Source organism: Doryrhamphus excisus, chromosome 16, assembly GCF_030265055.1.
Source record: "Doryrhamphus excisus isolate RoL2022-K1 chromosome 16, RoL_Dexc_1.0, whole genome shotgun sequence".
NCBI lineage: Eukaryota > Metazoa > Chordata > Actinopteri > Syngnathiformes > Syngnathidae > Doryrhamphus > Doryrhamphus excisus.
Window position 1 is genome coordinate 18,656,028 of NC_080481.1, and position 25,338 is coordinate 18,681,365.

General features: G+C 42.4%; 1 protein-coding gene across 5 annotated transcripts; it reads left to right on the forward strand.

Moving 5' to 3' along the window:
- Positions 1–320: 320 nt before the first annotated feature.
- On the forward strand, positions 321–24,975 carry src (v-src avian sarcoma (Schmidt-Ruppin A-2) viral oncogene homolog). Of its 5 annotated transcripts, XM_058050849.1 has the most exons (14): positions 321–781; positions 10,312–10,581; positions 12,350–12,449; positions 12,968–12,985; positions 15,659–15,757; positions 15,966–15,992; positions 16,111–16,214; positions 18,083–18,232; positions 18,900–19,055; positions 19,136–19,315; positions 20,178–20,254; positions 21,093–21,246; positions 21,317–21,448; positions 22,083–24,975. In XM_058050849.1, exons 2-14 carry the CDS (start codon positions 10,320–10,322, stop codon positions 22,289–22,291), a joined length of 1,668 nt encoding a protein of 555 aa, XP_057906832.1. In that variant the 5' UTR covers positions 321–781; positions 10,312–10,319; the 3' UTR covers positions 22,292–24,975. The 5 variants fall into 5 exon arrangements, with proteins under 5 accessions (XP_057906832.1, XP_057906834.1, XP_057906833.1 ...); XM_058050851.1 differs by lacking the exon at positions 15,966–15,992; XM_058050850.1 differs by lacking the exon at positions 12,968–12,985.
- The last annotated feature ends 363 nt before the right edge of the window (positions 24,976–25,338 follow it).

The window sequence follows — 25,338 nt, forward strand, 5'->3', positions numbered from 1 at the left end:
GAGGATCTTTGGCAGCAAATCCATATCATAGAAAGGATGAACGTTGTACCTAATATACACAATCGGTCAAACATATGGAGACATCTGATCATGCTATCGGGTGGGAAGGCGTGTCCACGCTTTGAACACGTGGTGTGAAGAGAATAATGATCAATATTTGAGCATCATCACCAATGAAACCAATTCTAAACGCCAAACGTCGAGGTGAGCGTCAGGTGAGGTTCCTATTCAACTCAGTGAGGGGTTAATTCCCGCGTGATAGGATCCACCAATCAGAGGCCGCCACTCCGCGGAGAGCCCGCCCCCTCCCCCTGCCTGTCAGACCCATCCCGGTGTTTTGGACGGAAGCAAGGAAGACTTCCTGCCGCAAGGACGTCTTTTCCTCGCAAGAAGACACTTCCTTTCGTGGACCGTTTGGCTTCTGGTGGATTCTGGTGGATTCTAGTCTCCGCGGGAACGCTGTTTATGCGTGGGAGATCTCCCGCGCTATGACCTCACCTCCACCGGGATTCACTTTCCATCGTGACGCCGAGACTTGTTGTTTTCTTCCTTCGTCTTCTTCTTCTTCTTCTTCTTCTTCTTCTTCTTCTTCTTCTTCTTCTTCTTCTTCTTCTTCTTCTTCTTCTTCTTCTTCTTCTTCTTCTTGCCAACCTCGGCAGCCTCCAGCTGACCCCCACGTTGAGGATCCACTGCTTTTTGGCTCCCCGTTGATGCTTTGACGTGATCGGAACCGCAAGAGACCACCGGAGACCACCGGAGACCACCTCCGTCAGTGGGTCGGGTGAGTCGACTTGTGGGTCAGACGTGAATGAATGCGCACACACGCACACGCACACACACACACACACACACACACACACACACACACACACACACACACACACACACACACACGCACACGCACGCACACACACACACGCACAATGTAACACAAAATAACCCAGCATAGCGGCTTTATTTATTTAGCTCACTCACAGCTAGCACAGTGAGTTATTGATCAGAACTTCTATTTATTTTTATTGACTTTATGATGGAATTATGGACAAACAATATTCACAGACCAGTAAAATGCCTTTACAGTAAAGTAGCTTTCCAATTAGCTCAAGCTAACTAGCAAAAGAAACATTGAACTCCAACTCAGACATGGAACGTCAGTGAAAGTGAAAAGTGGAAGCTCTAAAGCCCCCCCCCCCATGTGGTCAATTAGAAATCCTAGCCACAAATTGTGGGAAAACATGCCTTGAAAAGTAGACTTGCTGGCCAACTCCAAGTAGTCCAAGTCTAGTCCAAGTCTAACCCTAACCCTAACCCTAACCCTAACCCTAACCCTAACCCTAACCCTAACCCTAACCCTAACCTGGATCCAGTATTGATTGGACGAGGATGCTTTATTGATTGAAACAGGATCCAGTATTGATTGAAACAGGATCCAGTATCTGTTGAAACGGGATGCTTTATTGATTGAAAGAAGATCCAGTATTGATTGAAACAGGATCCAGTATCTGTTGAAACGGGATGCTTTATTGATTGAAAGAGGATCCAGTATTGATTGAAACAGGATCCAGTATCTGTTGAAACGGGATGCTTTATTGATTGAAAGAGGATCCAGTGTTGATTGAACGAGGAAGCGTCATTGATTGAGTCAGGATCCAGTATTGATTGACATACAAATGTCCATAGTCGAGTGCAATGAAGATGAAATATTTTCCTTCCAGTCAAGGTTGCTTTGCCGCCTCCTCATTTGCCCCCCCCCCCCACCCGTGGCTGGAATTGTTCCCGAGCAAAGCGAGGCATCGCTTTACGCTTTTGTGAGATCATGGTTTGATCCCACCCGTGTCCCACTTTCCTTTGGGTCAGACGAGGATGATTGGCAGCTAGCGTGGAAGACATATTGGAATGGCTGCACCAGCATTACTATTACTTGTACTAGCACCATGTCATCGGACGTCATAGTCATGCCTCCTTCGTGGCCTTCATGCATCCATTGGTCCACTGTGTATGTATGCTTTCTATACCAGTATGGAAAATACACCTTTTATACAAATGCACCTTTTAACACTATTAGAGCCCTCTAGGCATGACATAACACCCCTAGAGTCGCCTTCACACTCCTATTACCTGATACAGTAGCCATAATTAAAAAGTAAGACATAGAAAACCTGTTTGCCACCTTCTAAATACACTTGATGATTAGAGCCCTCTAGACATGGCATAACACCCCTAGAGTCGCGTTTACACTCCTATTACCTGATACAGTAGCCATAATAAAAAAGTAAGACATAGAAAACCTGTTTCCCACCATTATTAGAGCTCTCTCAACATGACTTACGATTAGCTTAAATCTGCATATTTGAACTGCTAGCAGGCTGTAGACAACCACCAGCAAATATCAGTGTGTTAAGTTTTCTGAAACTTAAGTAGCTGACAAAAAGTCCAAATGTTATTATATAAATAAAAAAACCGCCATCATTTTAAAATAAAATAAAATAAAATAAAATAAAATAAAATAAAATAAAATAAAATAAAATAAAATAAAATAAAATAAAATAAAATAAAATAAAATAAAATAAATGTGAGTAAAAGTGGTATTTTAAGAAGAAAAAGGCAGCATTTTAGTAAGTCGGAGTTGAATGAGAAGCAAATAAAAGTAAATAGAGATTTATCAGAGGTATTTATCAAGGTAAAAATACCAGGAGAATAAAGGTAGTTGATCCATCCTACTCCACCTGTCACCTGTTGGCTAAATATGCAGAAGAACAGGGGCGGTGCTGGGCTCTGCTAGCTGCTAGCTGCTAGCGGTCTGGCTACCTGGAGGCACAAAGGGCAAGTCACGTGACTTCCTATCTCAATGTGCTATCTGACGGATGCTCGGCGGAGACAAACAGAGGAGCGCTTGTGTCCTTCCCGGCCTGCCCGACCACTTCCTGTCCCGCGGCGTTGGGAAGGCTCCAGGGTGACAGAGGCCACTCATCCCCGCTCAATCCGGCCTCTGTGGAAAGACCACCACCTTGGTTCCCGTTGCTGTGTGTGTGCGTGCGTGCGCGTGTGCGTGTGTGTGTGTGCGTGCGTGCGTGCGTGCACGTGTGCATGTGTGTGTGTGCGTGTGTGTGTGTGTGTGAAGAAAGACCCCTCTATGCGTGCCATTGTGGCCACGCTGCAGCTGGGCCTGCATGTTGACATGTTCATGCACGAGATACTGCATCCGTTCATACATTACTGCTACCGTTACTACTACTACCATTACTACTACTACCATTACTACTACTACCATTACTACTACTACTACCATTACTACTACTACCATTACTACTACTACCATTACTACTACTACCATTACTACTACTACCATTACTACTACTACCATTACTACTACTACCATTACTACTACTACCATTACTACTACTACCATTACTACTACTACCATTACTACTACTACCATTACTACTACTACCATTACTACTACTACTACCATTACTACTACTACCATTACGACTACTACTACCATTACTACTACTACTACTACCATTACGACTACTACTACCATTACTACTACTACTACTACCATTACGACTACTACTACCATTACGACTACTACTACCATTACTACTACTACTACCATTACTACTACTACCATTACGACTACTACTACCATTACTACTACTACTACCATTACTACTACTACCATTACTACTACTACTACCATTACGACTACTACCATTACTACTACTACTACCATTACGACTACTACCATTACTACTACTACTACCATTACGACTACTACTACCATTACTACTACTACCATTACTACTACTACCATTACTACTACTACCATTACTACTACTACTACCATTACTACTACTACTACCATTACTACTACTACTACCATTACGACTACTACCATTACTACTACTACTACCATTACGACTACTACTACCATTACTACTACTACTACCATTACTACTACTACCATTACTACTACTACTACCATTACGACTACTACCATTACTACTACTACTACCATTACGACTACTACTACCATTACTACTACTACTACCATTACTACTACTACTACCATTACTACTACTACTACCATTACTACTACTACCATTACTACTACTACTACCATTACGACTACTACTACCATTACTACTACTACTACCATTACTACTACTACGACTACACAGCAGGGCCTCATAGTGAAAAATGCTGCTTTTGTAGATATGCTAAGACGCTATTTACATATTCTATATATTTCATCAAGGTGGAAAAGCCGAGATTATTCATATCAACTTCACTCTTCTCCTCCCCATTATTGCTGCTGAGTATTTTTTTGGTACATTTTCCATATTTTTGTTTTGTCCTTGGATCATCTTTGTAAATTTACTCTTCATTCATTTATTCCCATAACAACTTTAAAAAATTTGAGTTTTTTCTTGAATATTTCAGCCATATGCTCCTCAAATGCCATGATTTTCTCCTCATGATATTACCTGTTTATTATACAAATATGATGATGATGATATATTATAGAAGATGATATATTGTAGCATCTGGCCCCCGTCATCCAGCGGAATGACATACTTGCTCACGGTGCAGCAAAACACATCCTCAGTGAGTTATCGCATCACACCAACCAACCGCTACGACTAAGGGGGTGATAAACAACAACTTAGCATGAAACTGTTATTTCCAAATGCCCGCAAGGCATGCTGGGCAGTCAACAATATGAACTATGTACTGTAAAAGACTGGATATCCCGAGTATGCTAACTAGTTTTACTAGTTTGGTCTGCCATGACTGCCCATGTGTGGCCCCCCAGTGGGTGGGTGGTGAAACGCCACAATGGAGACGCTAAGCCCACCCAGTGTGGCGTCACGTTACCTGGTGTGTACAGTGTACCGTACAGCAGATACCGTATGCCGCGTGAACACATCTCAGCTCTCGACTCGTCATGTCTGCTCGGCTGACTGACATTTGAATATGAAAATGTGGTGGGGCTGAAACAAAGAGGCCGTTTGGGAAAGAGACAAGGTGACACCTCGTACCATCCGCGTCTCACCTGGCTCTCCCCGTGCATTCCTGCCGTGGGCCGTGCGAGCGGGAGCTGCGTTTCGACTCGCCTCGTCATTCCTGGCGGATGAGTGCGCCATGCCGGGGAATGTCACGGCACACACACACGTATGTGGACATGTTAGCTTGACTGGACCTGCATGCTCCCCTGCCCTCCCCTCCCCCGTCCACGTACACCCGTGTGCACGTACACCCGTGTGCACGTACCTGACATGACTGACATCCACATCTCGTTCTTCTCTGCAGGGCGGCTCATGAACGCTCATGAACGCTCATGAACGCTCATGAACGCTCATGAACGCTCATGAACGCTCATGAACGCTCATGAACGCTCAGTAACGCTCATGAACGCTCAGTAACGCTCATGAACGCTCAGTAACGCTCATGAACGCTCATGAACGCTCATGAACGCTCATGAACGCTCATGAACGCTCATGAACGCTCATGAACGCTCAGTAACGCTCAGTAACGCTCATGAACGCTCAGTAACGCTCATGAACGCTCATGAACGCTCATGAACGCTCATGAACGCTCATGAACGCTCATGAACGCTCATGAACGCTCATGAACGCTCATGAACGCTCATGAACGCTCATGAACGCTCAGTAACGCTCATGAACGCTCATGAACGCTCATGAACGCTCTGTATCATTGACTTCATTTGATCTGGTTTATCTTCTGGATCACATACATTTCAAGTCCATGAAAAGCTTGCTTGACGTGGGCGTCGTCCATGTGAAATGGTTGTTCAAACACCAGAAGGCGGACCCGCGGGTCAGTGGCGCCACTTGGCCCAGGTTCCCGGGCTAAACCGGCCCGGATGGCTTCTCGCCGAGCCTCAATCCCCAAATCATTTCATGCATGTGGTAGTCTGATTAGGAAGGGGCGGGACCTTTCTTGCCCAACATGACATTCCTGCGTAAGCTTTGAGACAGCTGCTGCGGCTCCGACAAGCCGGCCGTGAGCCGTGTCATGTGACGTGAAGGTCAGCTCAGCCGACAAAAGGTGCTTTCAACGCACAAAGAAAAGCTCCAAACAGCGGCGGCTCCGGCGAGCCTGGAATGTGACAGGAATGTTTGAGCGGGATCGGCGCACATGAGCTCACCTTCTTTGGCTTTCCACCTATCATGTCTCATGTCTCATGTCTCATGTCTCATGGCTCATGTCTCATGTCTCATGTCTCATGTCTCATGTCTCATGTCTCATGTCTCATGTCTCATGGCGTGGCCCAGGGAGGGCGGGGTTGTTGGGATTTGTTTACGCACCAAACATGGAGGCGCTGTGATATACTGTACTCTACTCTGCTACTGTACTTTGCTACTGTACTCTACTCTGTTACTGTACTCTAATCTGTTACTGTACTCTAATCTGTTACTGTACTCTACTCTGTTACTGTACTCTAATCTGTTACTGTACTCTAATCTGTTACTGTACTCTACTCTGTTACTGTACTCTAATCTGTTACTGTACTCTACTCTGTTACTGTACTCTACTCTGTTACTGTACTTTGCTACTGTACTCTACTCTGTTACTGTACTCTACTCTGCTATTGTACTCTACTCTGTTACTGTACTCTACTCTGCTACTGTACTCTACTCTGCTACTGTACTCTACTCTGCTACTCTACTCTGCTACTGTACTCTACTACTGTACTCTACTCTGTTACTGTACTCTACTCTGCTATTGTACTCTACTCTGTTACTGTACTCTACTCTGCTACTGTACTCTACTCTGTTACTGTACTCTACTCTGCTACTGTACTCTGCTACTGTACTCTACTCTGTTACTGTACTCTACTCTGCTACTGTACTCTACTCTGCTACTGTACTCTACTACTGTACTCTACTCTGCTATTGTACTCTACTCTGTTACTGTACTCTACTCTGTTACTGTACTCTACTACTGTACTCTACTCTGCTACTGTACTCTACTCTGCTACTGTACTCTACTCTGTTACTGTACTCTACTCTGCTACTGTACTTTATTCTGCTACTGTACTCTACTACTGTACTCTACTCTGCTACTGTACTCTACTCTGTTACTGTACTCTACTACTGTACTCTACTCTGCTACTGTACTCTACTCTACTACTGTACTCTACTCTGCTACTGTACTCTTTGTAGAAGCTAAAAAGCGTGCAACTACCACCGCTTCCTTGTGCATGCTTTTTGGAATATGACGTGATATTATTCCCATAATTGTGTGTGGTGTTCTCCCCGTGCTTGCGTGGCCTGTCTCCGGGCGCTCCGCTTTCCTCCCCCATCCCAAAAACATGCTAGCTTGATTGGCCCCCCAAATTGTCCATCGCCATGAATGTGGGTGGGGTGGGATTGGCTGGCCACTAGTCCAGCTGGGATAGGCTCCAGCATGCCCCCACCCTGGTGGATGGAGGGATGGATGGATGGATGGATGGATGGATGGATTCCCATAATATTACAAATGACAACTTTATTTTCTTTTGTTTCTTTGTCAGAAAAATGTTGACTTTCATGAAGAAAAAAACACATCCTTTTTTATAATGTTTCAACTTGACATTCAAATGACATTATTATTCATAATATTATATATTTTTTCATTTATTTGTTTTCATCATTTTGACCTAATTCTCGTCAAACGACATCAGTTTTTTTCCATTTCAACTTTCTTCCAGTTTAAAGGTTCATTTTCCCTCACAATGTTCTGACGTTATTCCCATCCTATTGGGCCGTGGGGACACTGGCATTCGACAAGGACTAACCCAATAAAAGCTGCTGTTTGTTGAGAGCTGTGCGGTTAGACCGGTCCGTCCTGCCTTGTCATTGAACACACACACACACACACACACACACACACACACGTTCATACTATTAGGAAATAGATGGTGATAATGAAGAAGCAGCATGAATGGATTACATGCAGGGAATTAGGATGAAGGCATGTCCTCTAATCCGCCATGCATATCAATGATAGAACGAGGACAGATGGTCTCCCACGCTGCACTCATCCAAAGAAAAAACAAACAGGTTGCCTGTTTGACCGCAAGCTGACAAACCGGTCCTCCGCTTCCACTTTGTTGTGTCAATCAATCGTTGCCACCTTCACTTTTTTTAGACCATCCAACCCGTCTCGTGTCAAAAATATTTTCAATCGATGGATATTGTCACGATGTAGCACGATGTAGCACGATGTAGCACAATGTAGCACGATGTAGCACGATGTAGCACAATGTAGCACGATGTAGCACTCAATCTTCCAGTCCAGTCTAACACCTAGCATGATAGTGCTAAGCCTTTATGTAAGCTATGATAATGGATACAATGCTATTATTCTAATGTTGGGATGCTAACACCTAGCATGATAGTGCAAAGTGTTTAGATATGTGTCTGGCTATGAAAATTGCTAAAATTGTACAACTAATGTTAGGATGCTAACACCCAGCATGATAGTACTAAGTGTTTAGATATGTGTCTGGCTATGATAATGGATACAATGCTATTATTCTAATGTTAGGATGCTAACACCTAGCATGATAGTGCAAAGTGTTTAGATATGTGTCTGGCTATGATAATGGATACAATGCTCTTATTCTAATGTTAGGATGCTAACACCTAGCATTATAGTGTCTTTATATAAGTGTCTACCTATAGAATTGGCTAAAAATGTTAGTATGCTAATGTTAGCATGCTAGCAGTGTTTACATGGTAAAGTTAGCATGCTAACGAAAATGTAAATGTAAAATAAGTGGTGTGAAGTGAATGGAGTGAGGTTCCCCAGGATACGGACGTTAGCATGCTATTAGCATCCTCTGAATTTTGGGCCTTTTTGAACCAAAAAAAGAATGTTTGTTGTAAATACTGCAAGTTTATGTACAGAAAAAACTCTGATTGTTGTAGTGGAAGGAGTGAGGTTCCCCAGGATAGAGATTTATCTTTGGTACCTTCTTTGTTGGACCCGGGGGCCTGGATGGCTTGGCTGCTGGTTCTCTATCTTTAAAGGACCCCGGCTTTGACACTGGAGTTTTGTAGCTTTTAATTGGCTACTTCCTGTTGGATTTGTGATGGAGGATGACATTTGTGTCTGCGTGAGATGATCAGCATTACTGCTTCCGAGCGTGTGCGTGTGCGTGTGCGTGTGCGTGTGCGAGAGATTTGCACTGCAGCCAGTAGTCTTCCCTGAACGTGTCGGGAATGTTTCCATAGGATGATCTCCACTGTGATTCTGGCTGGCACCCATTTGTTGTTGTTTTTAACATAACTGCTTCTTAATCTTCTTCTGGTGGGCCAACAGCTAACTGGCTGTTTTAACTCCACACGAGGTACTTCTATCAAATACGAATGAAATGTTTCTAAAATTGCTGTCCAAACTATGGAATGATCTTGCTTTCTTCAGTCCGGGGGTTTCCAAGGTGTGGCAGGGGGGCATTTGATGTGTCGGCTAGCTCTTATTTTCTCTTATTATGTCTACTGTACGTATTGTCTACTATATCCTGACTATAGGGGTGTTATTTCACATCTAGAGGGCTCTAATAATGTTAAAAACCGTATTTAGAAGGTGGGGAAAATGTTTTGTAATTGTAATTCTTATTTACTGTAGGGTGATGGGAGTGTCAAGATGAATATAGGGGTGTTATTTCATGTCTAGAGAGCTCTAATGATGTTAAAAAGTGCATTTAGAAGGTAGTAAACACCTTTTCTATGCTTTCATGATGACAAATAACTGTGGAATTTCCTTCAACACAGTCAGGTCAATTGACTACCAATTGACTACCAATTGACTACCAATTGACTACCAATTGACTACCAATTGACTACCAATTGACTACCAGTTGACTACCAATTGACTACCAGTTGACTACCAATTGACTACCAATTGACTACCAATTGACTACCAATTGACTACCAGTTGACTACCAATTGACTACCAATTGACTACCAATTGACTACCAATTGACTACCAATTGACTACCAATTGACTACCAGTTGACTACCAGTTGACTACCAGTTGACTACCAATTGACTACCAATTGACTACCAATTGACTACCAGTTGACTACCAGTTGACTACCAATTGACTACCAATTGACTACCAATTGACTACCAGTTGACTACCAGTTGACTACCAGTTGACTACCAATTGACTACCAATTGACTACCAATTGACTACCAAATGACTGCCATTTATGAGAGATTACTGTAGATCATATCATATTTCATATTTGAAGTTATCAGCCCCTTTTACAGCAGCGTGAATTTTCTTCTCCAGGCCTCACAATGGGGGGATCCAAGAGTAAGGCCAAGGAAGCGAGTCCACGCACCGTCAGCCTTGATGCCCATCTGGGCTCCGGGGGAGGCGGCGGCGGCGGCGGCCACCACCTGAACTCCGCCCACCAGACCTCGACACCCGGTCGCAGCAACACGGTGGATGTGGGGCTGGGTGGCAACCAGACCATGAGTCCCAATGCTGAGCTGCCCCTGTTTGGAGGCGTGGACAACAGCAACCTCAGCACCTCCGGCAGCAGGATGACGCTCGCTGGTGAGACGCTTGAAATGGTTGGCAAAAACAGCTGTCACTTTGCAACATTAAAGTCCAAATATTATGGGAATAAAATCATAAGGTGGTAAATAAAAATACACAAAAACAGCTGTCATTTAACAACATTAAAGTCCAAATATTATGGGAATAAAATCATAAGGTGGTAAATAAAAATACACAAAAACAGCTGTCACTTTGCAACATTAAAGTCCAAATATTATGGGAATAAAATCATAAGGTGGTAAATAAAAATACACAAAAACAGCTGTCATTTAACAACATTAAAGTCCAAATATTATGGGAATAAAATCATAAGGTGGTAAATAAAAATACACAAAAACAGCTGTCACTTTGCAACATTAAAGTCCAAATATTATGGGAATAAAATCATAAGGTGGTAAATAAAAATACACAAAAACAGCTGTCATTTAACAACATTAAAGTCCAAATATTATGGGAATAAAATCATAAGGTGGTAAATAAAAATACACAAAAACAGCTGTCACTTTGCAACATTAAAGTCCAAATATTATGGGAATAAAATCATAAGGTGGTAAATAAAAATACACAAAACAGCTGTCATTTAACAACATTAAAGTCCAAATATTATGGGAATAAAATCATAAGGTGGTAAATAAAAATACACAAAAACAGCTGTCACTTTGCAACATTAAAGTCCAAATATTATGGAAATAAAATCATAAGGTGGTAAATAAAAATACACAAAAACAGCTGTCACTTTGCAACATTAAAGTCCAAATATTATGGAAATAAAATCATAAGGTGGTAAATAAAAATACACAAAAACAGCTGTCACTTTGCAACATTAAAGTCCAAATATTATGGGAATAAAATCATAAGGTGGTAAATAAAAATACACAAAAACAGCTGTCATTTAACAACATTAAAGTCCAAATATTATGGAAATAAAATCATAAGGTGGTAAATAAAAATACACAAAAACAGCTGTCACTTTGCAACATTAAAGTCCAAATATTATGGGAATAAAATCAAGAAAGTTTTTTATAGAGTTGAAAAAAATCAGCTGTAATTTTAACATAAAAAAACCAACTGAAAAACATGTTAATCATAATTTTATCAGAATAACTGATATGGAATATTATGAGGAAAAAGTGTGCTAGTGTAAAGAAATAAATGTCATTTTACAAGAATGTACAGGAAAAAAGTTGTCATCTGACAAGAAAAAAGTCATAATTTTCCTTTGTGGTGTTAAACATATAAATATATATAGAGAATAAATAAAGAAATATTCAGAGAAAATAGTCGTATTCCAACAAGGAAAAAAGTTGCTATTTTATGAAAAGAAAAAAATACCAGAATTTTTGGAAGTTGTAATATTAGGAAAAAGAAAACAATGAATGAAATTGCAATTTTGGGAAAGATAGATTGGGAAAAATGTCATCATAGTACTGAAATAAACAGCTGTCATTTTATGACTTGAAAGTCCAAATATTTAAAAATATTATGGAAGTTGAAATATTTGGAAAAAGCCGTTCAGGTGTCATTTTCCAACAATATAGTCAAAATACAGTATTTTAAGATTAAAGTTGCAGTTTTAGGGGATAAAGTCCAATTATGATTGTAATAACAATATGATATGAGAATATATGGGGGGCGGGGGGAGGGGGGGCAAAAGGGTGATGTGTTATGTGGGTTAGGGTCAGGGTTAGCCGAGGAGACCAAGGTTCCTTCCAAGACCCTCGAGGGGCCCACATTCCACCCCTGAAGAAAAGTTGTCTCCCCGCAGGAGGCGTGATGACGTTCGTGGCGTTGTACGACTACGAGTCGCGGACAGCTTCCGACCTGTCCTTCAGGAAGGGCGAACGCCTGCAGATCGTCAACAACACGTAAGGCCTATTTCATCCTCGTATGAATATAGCAACACGGAACTCTGCTGGCTTTGGATCCGGGTCACACAGGGGAGTCCAAAGTCTGACCGGGGGGCCTTGGCGGCCCGTGGCTGTTTTTTATGTATCCTCGGCACATTCCCAAATGAAAATTCTACAGGAACATTTTTTTGTCAATATTAAGTGGGGAAAAAGATGACGAGCACGTTGAAATATTTGCACAAACAGTAGAAATGTTATGTCAAAAATCAAGTCCTCATCTTCAGAGAACAATAGCATAAAGTTGATCCATGTCATGTCGGAAATAATATGAAAAGCAAGAGGGAATAAATGAGCAATTTGAGGAAATGTGGGTTATATTGAAATGATAACGTCTAAATATTGCGAGAATAAAGACAATATTGGGAGATAAAAAGGTTGATTGATGTCACGATGTGAGCGTGTGATGGCTTCACGTGCTTTTAACTCCACCTTCGTCATCTCTCTTCTGCCATCCGCCATCCCGACCTCTTTTCCAGGCGGAAGGTGAACTGCAGGTTTGTGAAGCTGCGATGGAACGCCATGTCAATCAGGGTGCTTTCACGCCAGCGCAATTCACTTCATTTGGCATCCAACCTCAACCCCCCCCCCCCCCCCCCCCCCAGCGACTAGTAGAGGTGGGCAGTCCTGCACATTCTGCTCCCCCACCCATCGCAGGTGATGCATAATTGGAATTGGCAGTGCTATATTTTCCATAAGTCCCGCGATATTCTAAAAATAGAATGGAATTTTGAAAAAGCACATGGAAGGAACATTTAAAAATGTCATTTTACAATTGAAAATATTAAGAGAAAATGTCATTTTACCACAATAATGTGAGGAAAAATATCACAAATTAGCAGCATTTGTGGCAATCTGGAAGATGTCCGCTTCATCATGTGGACATCTGCATGGATCCGCCCACCTCTGCCAGGGATCTGGATGTGGTCCTCATGAGATGATTCAACTTGCGTTGCACTCGCATGGTGTTGAACACGCAAGCGTAAGCCCTCCTCATCGTCATGCCCGCGCTCGTGCACCACTTTGGTCCCCTCGCCTCCTGGCTTCCTCCCCAGGGATGGCCGGCTGTGGATGACCCCTTCACTTACCCATTCGCTTAATAATAATCAGACATTTTCTATAGCGCTAGCGTATAGCGCTTCTCAGAGTACTCAAAGACGCTTAAGTGACTTACCCATTCACTTCATAATAATAATAATAATAATCATACATTTTCTATAGCGCTAGCGTATAGCGCTTCTCAGAGTACTCAAAGACGCTTAAGTCACTTTCCCAGTCACTTTCCCAGTCACTTTCCCAGTCACTTTCCCAGTCACTTTCCCAGTCACTTTCCCAGTCACTTTCCCATTCACTTCCCCCTTCACTTCCCCCTTCAGTGACTTAGTTAACATGACATCATCCCATTATGGAGACCAGACAAAGCTATGTTATGATAATAACATATTCACTGACTTTGGTTGTTACTTTGGTTTTTGTCGTGTGCTCAGGTGGATGCTACTCATCACATTATGGAAAAGAGAAAAAGCTATGTTATGACAATAAAGTCCAAATATGATGGGAATAAGTCATCATTTGTAATATTATATAAATAATAATAATTTCATTTCAGTTCCATAGAATGTAAATATTTAAGAAAAAAACTTAGGACCAAAAATATGTCATTTTATGACCAAAAAAGAGTAATAATAAATAATAAAGCTGAAATATTAAAGAAAACTGTAGCATAAATGGCAAAAACAGCTGCAGTTTTACAAGAATAAAGTCCAAATATGAAGACAGAAAAAGGAGGATTTTAGCAAGAAAAAAATGGCAATTTCCCAAGAATGATGTAGAAATATGAAACATTGAAGATAATTGATCATTTTGAAAGTTATTTGAAAGAATAGGAAGTAAAATGATAGAAAAGTTGCATTGGGGGAAAACTTTTCTTCAGTTGGAGTATTATGACAACCAAAGTACACAAAATGAAGTTGGGAGATTAGTTATGATGTTATGGGAATAAAGTCCAAATAGTACAACAAGGAAAGGAAGGAAGGAAAGGAAGGAAAGGAAGCAAAGGAAGGAAAGGAAGGAAAGGAAGGAAGGAAAGGAAAGGAAGCAAAGGAAGGAAAGGAAGGAAAGGAAGCAAAGGAAGGAAAGGAAGGAAAGGAAGGAAAGGAAGGAAGGAAAGGAAAGGAAGCAAAGGAAGCAAAGGAAGGAAAGGAAGGAAGGAAAGGAAGGAAAGGAAGGAAAGGAAGGAAGGAAAGGAAAGGAAGCAAAGGAAGGAAAGGAAGGAAGGAAAGGAAGGAAGGAAAGGAAGGAAAGGAAGGAAAGGAAGGAAAGGAAGGAAAGGAAGGAAAGGAAGGAAGGAAAGGAAAGGAAGGAAGGAAAGGAAGGAAAGGAAGGAAAGGAAGGAAAGGAAGGAAGGAAAGGAAAGGAAGGAAGGAAAGGAAGGAAAGGAAGGAAAGGAAGGAAAGGAAGGAAGGAAAGGAAAGGAAGCAAAGGAAGGAAAGGAAGGAAGGAAAGGAAGGAAAGGAAGGAAGGAAAGGAAAGGAAGCAAAGGAAGGAAAGGAAGGAAGGAAAGGAAAGGAAGGAAAGGAAGGAAAGGAAGCAAAGGAAGCAAAGGAAGGAAAGGAAGGAAGGAAAGGAAAGGAAGGAAAGGAAGCAAAGGAAGCAAAGGAAGGAAAGGAAGGAAGGAAAGGAAGGAAAGGAAGGAAAGGAAGGAAGGAAAGGAAGGAAAGGAAGGAAAGGAAGGAAGGAAAGGAAAGGAAGCAAAGGAAGGAAAGGAAGGAAGGAAAGGAAAGGAAGGAAAGGAAGCAAAGGAAGCAAAGGAAGGAAAGGAAGGAAGGAAAGGAAAGGAAGGAAAGGAAGGAAAGGAAGCAAAGGAAGCAAAGGAAGGAAAGGAAAGGAAGGAAAGGAAGGAAAGGAAGGAAAGGAAGGAAGGAAAGGAAGGAAAGGAAGCAAAGGAAGGAAAGGAAGGAAAGTAAGGAAAGGAAGGAAAGGAAGGAAAGGAAGGAAAAATAAAAGAGACATACGTAGTGAAGCCAGTAAAGCGTTTAGGATGCCTTGCTCATGGCCACGTTTGATCAAATAGGATGTTTTTGGTACGTCTCACCCGACACGCTCCCCCTGCTGGCGGCGGCGGTGGCGGTGGCGTCTTCGTGGAGTGACGGCGAGCGTTGTCGTTGCAGGGAGGGCGACTGGTGGCTGGCCCGCTCCCTGACCACCGGAGAGAGCGGCTATATTCCCAGCAACTACGTGGCTCCGTCCGACTCCATCCAAGCGGAAGAGTAGGACATCTTTGTCTTTGGGAGGGCGTCTGTCTCGCATGGGGGACACGTCCGTCTCTTTGGCTCCCTCTCTGTAGCGGGCACGTGCCCCCATGCTTTTGTCTCCTTCTACCTTCTGGTGCACTGTTAGCCTGGTGATGCTAAACTAATTCCTTCTGTCCTCGCCTCCTCGTCTCCTCGTCTCACCTTCTCCTTCCTTTTCCTGCAGTCATCTCAAACTGACTGCAGATTCCAGGTAAGACGCTACCATGGTGACGTGTGGGGGGGTTCTTTGGTTGTGTTTGAGCATCAAACTCCAGAAGCGCCACCTTCACCCCCCCTGCTCCTTCATGTGTCTTCTGTCATCTATCTAGGTGGTACTTTGGCAAAATCACGCGCCGCGACTCCGAGAGGCTGCTGCTCAATCTGGAGAACAGAAGAGGAACCTTCCTGGTGAGGGAGAGCGAGACCACCAAAGGTGAGGCGGAACCTCCCCATTTTAGGAAGCTCTTTATTCTGGCTTGTGAGGACTTCCAGTAGATGGTTTCACATGATGGGAATGACACGCGCATGAATTCCAATGGACTGTGACATTGGGGAAATTGTCCGCCTTGGTCGTGGTGATGGTCGTGTCACAGTCTTGTGCTGCACGAGTGCTGTCGTCAGCAAAGGAGCTATGGTTCTTTGGGGAGAGAAAAGGTCATTTCCCGCATGTTTTGTGACATTCTGAAAATCAGTTCCCTTTGGCAGTGGTGGCCTCCCTGTCTTGGGCTGCACGAGTGCTGCCGTCGCAGGGGGAGCAGCGACTTATTGAGGGGGAAAAAGATGAACTCCAACATATGTTGTAGCATTCTGAAGATTGCCTCCTTTAGGGCCTTGGGGTGCACGAGTGCTGCTGTCATCAGGGTAGCTGTGGTTCATTGAGGTGGAAAGATATGTTGTGACCTTGGGCAGCACTCACGCAGCGTCGCCACCATAACCACCTCTAAGCATCTCCACAGAATGTCAGAGTACTGACACAAGAAAAGAAGAAAACGTGTGCTTGGTTTGCCGTCAGTCAAAGTGGAAGGGATCCACCCACATTCCGTGTCAGTCGCTCCAAACGTGTTCCAACAAGAATGCCGAGCAGAACCACAGCAGCAGGCCTCCAAGGAGAACGCTGTGGCGGATGGGAGACCTGGTCCACAGGCCTGCAAGACCCTTTCAATTCAGCCGTTGATGGTGCATGTGTGTGTGTGTGCGTGTGCGTGTGCGTGTGTGTGTGTGTGTGTGTGTGTGTGCGTGTGCGTGTGTGTGTGCGTGTGTGATTGCGTGTGCGTGTGCGTGTGCGTGTTTGGGACACGAGCTGCTTGAAACGAGGAAGAGGAGCGTTCAGGGACTGGCTGAAAGGAGCAGAGTGGCGCCGGGTGAGCCAGACGGAATTAGGTCAGCGTGGAGACGGGGCCTGCATAACCACGGGTCGTATCGCCCACTTTAAATATGACAAGCCGGGAAAGGCATGGCCTGGGGGGGGCGAGGGGGCGGAGTTGAGATGGCTGAGATGGCCCTCTGGTGTCCTCATGAGGAACACCAGGATATGGACTCGGTCACATGCACTGAAAAGTGACGCAATAATTAGTCCAAAAACAAATTGTCTCAGTGAAATGATGAGCAATTGCAATCAAGGCGGGCGAGATGCTGGATATTTTAGGACTTTATTGCCGTCATAATTATCATAATCACATCATCATTGTCTAAATGTCTCATTTTCTGTTTTGTTTTTCTCATAATATTGCTAGTTTTATATGATTGTTTTATTTGTGCATTTGGATGAATAGTTGGAAATGGGATATGGAAAAAGTGCTGACTTTTTGGCCGACTGGATCCAGAAATTGTTCAAAGGATTCGGGACCATTTTCGGCATTTGTGCATATAACCACAAAACATGGTCGAAGCACTCGGTGGGGACATTTAGCCTTCCATTTAGCTTTGCTAGCATGCTAACATTAGCATACGGGCATTTTTGCTATTTTAATGGGTAGACACCTATAAACACTTACCACTATCATTCTAGGTGTTAGCATGTTAGCATTGCTAGCATGCTATTATTACCCTAGTAGCATTTTTAGCCCTTTTTATGGATATACACTTATATGAACACTAAGCGCTATCATGCCAGGTGTTAGTATTGCTAGTATGCTATTGTTAGCATTGTTCGCCTCCTTTAAGTCATTCAAAGTCTTCCTTGGAAAGTTTTCATGGTCTAGGAATGTAAACATGCAGCTAAAGTAAATCCCAATATGTGGGAAACGATGGCGTTTGGCGTACGTTTAGCCTAAGTGTTCCATTTCCTGTGTCTTTGTGCAGGCGCCTACTGTTTGTCAGTGCTGGACTACGACAACACCAAGGGCCTCAACGTGAAGCACTACAAGATCCGCAAGCTGGACAGCGGCGGCTTCTACATCACGTCCCGCACGCAGTTCGCCACCCTGCAGCAGCTCGTCAATCACTACCGCAGTGAGTGACAGATGATCTCATATCAAACATTTCTGCTCAAGATGTCAGCCGTCTGACAAGGTTTTCATGGATTGGAGAAGATCAGTAAGCATATTCCAAGTTGGGGTGTCCAAAGTGCAGCCCTTGTTAGCCCTTCAAATATAAAATGGCGTTCAAATAGTATCACATCATAACACCAAAATGTTCAAATCAGCTGTCATTTCAATGAAAAAGATCGCGATTCCATGAGAATAAAAAGTCATGTCGCTAATCATAACGTGACAAGAATAAAGTCAATATTAAAGTCTTCAATTATTCCTGGAATAACGTTTGACAGGAAGAACCTTTTAATTGTTGGAACGTTGAAAAAAAAGCTGTCATTTTACGAGAATGACGTCAAAATATGATGAGAATAAAGTTAGAAAGAACATTTTCAAGAAAAAAAAATACTGCTGTAATTTCAGAGAGAGAATAAAGTCCAAAGAGAAAAAAGGCACATAAGAAGAAAAAAATATTAATATGATGAGGAAAAAATCTATCATTTGACCACAATAAAGTAGAAACATTCAAGAAAAATGCTATTATTTTGATAGTTATTATGGTGATATTATGAATAAGAACAAGCACATAAAGCATATGATGGGTATAAAGTAGGACTGGTTGCCATAGTAACGTGTCACGTCGGCAGAGCATTCAGACGGACTGTGCCACAGTCTATCAGACATCTGTCCCGTGCTGAAGCCTCAGACCCAGGGCCTGGCCAAGGACGCCTGGGAGATCCCCCGAGAGTCTCTTCGTCTGGACCTCAAGCTCGGACAGGGGTGCTTTGGCGAGGTTTGGATGGGTAAGCGAGGCCCGGCATCGCCCGGCATCGCCCGGCGGCGGTCCCGCTTCATTTCCCTGATGGCCTCTTTTATGGACCAGGAACGTGGAACGGTACCACCCGGGTGGCCATCAAGACCCTGAAACCCGGCACCATGTCCCCGGAGGCCTTCCTGCAGGAGGCCCAGGTCATGAAGAAGCTGAGGCACGAGAAGCTGGTGCAGCTTTACGCCGTCGTGTCCGAGGAGCCCATCTACATCGTCACCGAGTACATGGGGAAAGGTCAGCGTGGCGTGGTATCGGCCTGATCGTACCGACATGATGATACCGGCGTGGTATCTTACCCACGTGGTATCATCGTGATCATACCGACGTGATGATATCAACGTGGTATCGTACCGACGTGGTATCTGCGTGATCGTAACGACATGATGATACCAACATGGTATCATACCAATGTGGTATCAGCATGATCATACCGATGTGATGATACCGATGTGGTATCCTACCGACATGGTATCATCGTGATCATACTGACATGATGATACCAATGTGGTATTGTACCGACGTGGTATCTGCGTGATCATACCGATATGATGATACCAACATGGTATCGTATTGACGTGGTATCAGTGTGATCATACCATGTGGTATCGTAGTGACATGTTATCATCGTGATGATACCCACATGGTGATACTGATGTGGTATTGTACCGATGTGGTATCGTACCGTGATATCAGCGTGATGATACCGACGTGGTATTAGCGTGATAACGGCAACTTGATGATACTGACATGGTATCATACCGATGTGGTATCAGCGTGATGAAAACGACATAATGATACCGATGTTGAATCAGCATGATGATACCGACATGATGATACCAATGTGGTATCAGCGTATTGATACCGACATGGTATCAGCGTGATGGAATCAGCATGATGATACCAACACGATGATACTGATGTGGTATCAGCATGATGGTATCAGCATGATGGTATCAGCATGATGGAATCAGCGTGATGATACCGACATGATGATACTGATGTGGTGTCAGCATGATGATACCGACACGATGATACCGAAGTGGTATCAGCGTGATGACTCAGCGTGACGATACCGTACGGTGTGTTCTGCTGGCAGGTAGCTTGCTGGACTTCCTGAAGGGCGACATGGGGAAGATGCTCCGCCTCCCTCAGCTGGTGGACATGGCCTCACAGGTCAGCACTAAGACCGTGTCATTGTTTTATTAGAATAGACCATCACTTATTCATTATTGGCAGTTCTTTACATGTATTGTATTTAGAATTATGATGTCATTTATATTTAGATTTTTATAATAATAATGTTACGAGAAAAGTCTACAAATATTCTCATTTTAGTAACAGAGCTGAAATATTGAAGAGCAATATACGTATATTTTTTCCCAAATTTTATGAGCATAAAGTCATTGGACTTTATTAATTAATATTAATGTGGACTTTTTATCTCTTAATTTTGATGTTTGACCTCATAATTCTGTCTGTCTTATTTCATAATTCTGACTTTTTATCTCATAATTCTAACTTTTAGTCTCATCATTTTGACTTTTTAATTTGATCATTTGGACATTATTTCTGAATCCTGCCTTTCATCCCATAATTCTGACTTTTTATCTCATAATTCTAACTTTTAGTCTCATCATTTTGACTTTTTAATTTGATCATTTGGACATTATTTCTGAATCCTGCCTTTCATCCCATAATTCTGACTTTTTCATCTCATAATTCTAACTTTTAGTCTCAACATTTTGACTTTTTAATTTGATCATTTGGACATTATTTCTGAATCCCATAATTTGGACTTTTTCATCTCATAATTCTAACTTTTAGTCTCATCATTTTGACTTTTTAATTTGATCATTTGGACATTATTTCTGAATCCCATAATTCTGACTTTTTCCGTGGTAATGATGACTTTTGGTCTCTTCATTTCAACAATGCTGAGTTTTTAGCCGGTCATTCCGACTTGGGACCGTGGAGCTCGGTCGGGGTAACGTACGAAGGCCTTGTTCCCCAGATCGCTTCCGGCATGGCGTACGTGGAGCGGATGAACTACGTCCACAGAGACCTGCGCGCTGCCAACATCCTGGTCGGGGAGAACCTGGTGTGCAAGGTGGCCGACTTCGGCCTGGCTCGCCTCATCGAGGACAACGAATACACGGCCAGACAAGGTAAGCTCGCTGCTCCCTCGCCGCCCCCCCCCCTCCGACTCCCGTGACTGACGCCGCCGCCCGCCGCCAGGTGCCAAGTTCCCCATCAAGTGGACGGCTCCCGAGGCGGCTCACTTTGGACGCTTCACCATCAAATCGGACGTCTGGTCGTTCGGCATCCTGCTCACCGAGCTGGCCACCAAAGGACGGGTTCCCTACCCAGGCAAGACACCCGATACCGGGGCTTCATTCTTCAGCATTCCTCGTCCGTTTCCTCCTCACGATATTCCCAATATTCCCAACAACTTCATTTGGTTGGCTTGCTTTCTCATAATATAAATAATATAAATACATGAACAATCTGCTATTTTTCATTTCATCATCACAAATACAAAAGAATGACTACTTTTTATTTGTGGATACACGTGTTTTGTCACAAATAAACTTCAGGAAAACAACAATATTCAAGTCCAAATAATGTCACTGGAGTGACACAAATATCACATAAACGCTTTTGGAATCTAATATTAATACATATTTATTTATTTGTTCATTTATAAAGAAACCTTTTTATGCTTTTTTTAGAAGTCTGATTATTTAGACATTTATATATATACAATATAAGAACAAAAGGTCTTATTTGTGGGAATATGCGTAGGTCAGAGTACCATGAAAATCAGGACATTTTAGCAACACAACTATGAATTTATGAATGAACTATGAATCACAACAATGTTTGATTCCAACTTTATGCTACAAAAACCTGAAGTGACATGACGAGTTTATTCCTGGCAACTTGGGACTTTTTGGGACTGAATATAGAAACTAGAAATGAATGGCTGCCCGTGTTTCCCCAGGGATGGTGAACCGTGAGGTCCTGGACCAGGTGGAGCGCGGCTACAGAATGCCGTGCCCGGCAGAGTGCCCCGAGTCCTTGCACGAGCTGATGCTGACCTGCTGGAGGAAGGAACCTGAGGAGAGGCCCACCTTCGAGTACCTGCAGGGCTTCCTGGAGGACTACTTCACCTCCACCGAGCCGCAGTACCAGCCGGGGGAGAACCTGTGAGGCCGGCGGAGTTTGGCGCCCTCCTGTGGACGCTCGTCAGCTGACACGCGGGTTTGCTGAAAGGTGGCCTTGGTTTTTGTCCTCGGGAACCTCGGCGCAAGGTCCGATCGTCGTCATCATCATCATCATCATCACTGCACAGGCGGCAGGTAAAGCAGGGGTGTCCAAAGTGGAAAAATGGCATTTCACAAGAAAAAAGGCTCTTTAGGTTAGCATCAAGTCAGGGATATTAGGAGGAAAAATAATCTCATTTTAGTGGCATAGAGTTGAAATATACGTATATCTTTTTTAATCTTGATATTGGGAGAAACAAACAAAACACAACAAAGCTGTCAGTTTTGGGAAATGAGGTTGCGGACTTTGCAGCATTTCAGTCGTAGTTGTTATCTGACAAGAATATAGTATAAAATAAAATAAAATATCATGGAAATTAAGTCACTACGGGAAAATACAATCAAGTTGAAATAGCTGGAAAAATTCTAAAGAAAACATCAGAATATTTGTATTTATTTTTTTAATTATGAGAAACAAAACAAAGTTGTCAATTTTGGAAAATAAGCTTGGAAGAAAAAATAGAAATATTCTGAGAATAAAGTTGAAATATTATGGGAATAAAGTCCTAATATTATGAGAAGAATTTTTACAAAAAGAAAAAAAGAATAGATTGGAGTCAGACTGTGAGAGACACGTTTCATTCTAACAACAAAAACTGATCATTTTTGGAAAATTAGGTTGCGGAATAAAATATTACGGAAATAAAACAGGAGAAAAAAATGAAAGAAAGTGGAAAGGGTTTGGGAAAACAAACCATCAGAAACGAAAGAGCAGAAACGAGGAAAGAATGAGTGAGGAGTGGAGTGCAAACGTGAGGTTTGGACTCCCCTGCTTGCTTCACAGCATTTCCATCCAAAGCGGGACAATCCTATTTTTACATTTGACAACAATACACTGGAATTGTTCAGGAGGCGGCTGCACGGTGGTTGAGTGGTTAGCACACAGGTCTCACAGCTAGGAGACTGGAGTTTGATTCCACCATCCGTCTCTAGGTGCAGTTTGCATGTTCTCCCCCCCGTGCATGCGTGGCTTTTCTCTGGGTAATCCCCCACCCCCACCCCCCATTCCAAAAACATGCTAGCTTGATTGGCCACTCCAAATTGTCCATAGGTATGAATGTGAGTGTGAATGGTTGTTTGTCTATATGTGCCCTGGGATTGGCTGGCCACCAGTCCAGCTGGGATAGGCTCCAGCACCCCCACCCTTGTGATTATGAGCGATAGAAAATGAATGAATGAACGAATGAACGAATGAACGAATGAATGAATGAATGTTCAGGAGACACATGCAATGCCCGACCTTAGCCAGCAGGGGGCAGTGCAGGAAGCCCTCCAAAACATTGACACGTATCCAATCTTTTGTAAATATACTCAATGTTCATATTTTGTATATACAGTATGTCATCTTTATAATTTATTTCTTTCTCTCAAAATAAAAATGTACGATGTTATTCTTGTAACATGCGCGTTTATGTTGGTATCGTAAATTTTATTTTTCGTTCAAATGTGGATTATATATACAACTTAGTTTTCCTAACATGAACTTTTTTCTCATGATGTGGCACACTGAAAAGTAAAAAGGTTAAAAATAACAAAAAAACACTACAATGGATTTCTGGGAATTGTACGTGTTGCGTCACGTTGCACGTTTATTTATGTAACATTGCAACGTTCTCGTCACAACACCACATCGTTTTCTCATGACATGTCAGGTTTACGCCATGCAAGAAAAGTACAACGTTTTTCTCGGGAAGTTACGCCTTTTTGCGTCACGTTGCACATTCAAATCTTTTTTTTCGTAACGTGGCACAGTGAAAAGTAAAAATGTTTCAAAAATGACAAAAAGGAAATTTTGGTTATAATACGACAGGAAAAAAAATCTTCCTGTTTAGCCAAAATGAGCCAAAAATCAGAATGCGGATGAAAAAAGATCGGCTGTGGCGACTCCGTAAGGAAAAAGCAGAAAGAAAAACAAAAAACTCATTAAAAGTCATTAAAAGTCATTATGTTGTGATGATAAAAGTTAGCTTTTAATATGGAAAAGAACTGGACTTTTCAACGGTCGTATTCTCCTAACACGACAAATGACTCCTCGCAACGTTCCGGCTTGTTGCATCACGTTGCACGAGAGGTTTTGGAACATTGCAGCCTTGTTCTTGTAAGAATACCACGTATTCTTTGCAACGTTGAGACTTTTGTGTCGTGGCGCGGCAACTTATTCTGGTAACAATATTTTTCGCTAAACATTACGACTGATTTTCTCATCGATTTTTCAGGCATACATAATCAACCTTTGCGGTACTTTTAAAAATTTACTCGGAAAAGACGTTGCGTTGCATGTATGATGATGATTCCTTTTTTTGTACATGGTTCGATGAGGTTTTTGATTGATGATAAAAAGGGCCATAACGCAAATATGCAAGATATGAACTTTTCCTGTGGGGCTTCTCTTCCTGCTATGCACAAATATATACAGTATATTTTTTCTTCTATTTTTCAAATTGGTGACTTTAGCGGTACTTTTCTACGGTAGTCAGTGGGGAATGTTGAGATGATATGTTTTTTTCCATAAATCCTCATCAAAAACATTGTTAACATTTTTTTAAAGTTTGAATAAAGATTTGTACACGACCCCTGTTGTTGTCTGACTGAATGACTGGATTGCCTTGGATTGTACTAAGAAGTAAATATTGTTTTATGGCGTATGGTTCAATGTACTAAGAAGTATATATTGTTTTATGGCGTATGGTTCAATGTACTAAGAAGTAAATATTGTTTTATGGCGTATGGTTCAATGTACTAAGAAGTATATATTGTTTTATGGCGTATGGTTCAATGTACTAAGAAGTAAATATTGTTTTATGGCGTATGGTTCAATGTACTAAGAAGTATATATTGTTTTATGGCGTATGGTTCAATGTACTAAGAAGTAAATATTGTTTTATGGCGTATGGTTCAATGTACTAAGAAGTAAATATTGTTTTATGGCGTATG

What these genes read in the sequence shown, in the direction of transcription:
- src (XM_058050849.1), top strand. Translation starts at nt 10,320, where the DNA reads ATGGGGGGATCCAAGAGTAAGGCCAAGGAAGCGAGTCCACGCACCGTC. An exon ending in CAGCAGGATGACGCTCGCTG is followed by an intron (nt 10,582 to 12,349) that starts GTGAGACGCTTG and finishes GTCTCCCCGCAG; the next exon opens with GAGGCGTGATGACGTTCGTG. An exon ending in AAACTGACTGCAGATTCCAG is followed by an intron (nt 15,993 to 16,110) that starts GTAAGACGCTAC and finishes TCATCTATCTAG; the next exon opens with GTGGTACTTTGGCAAAATCA.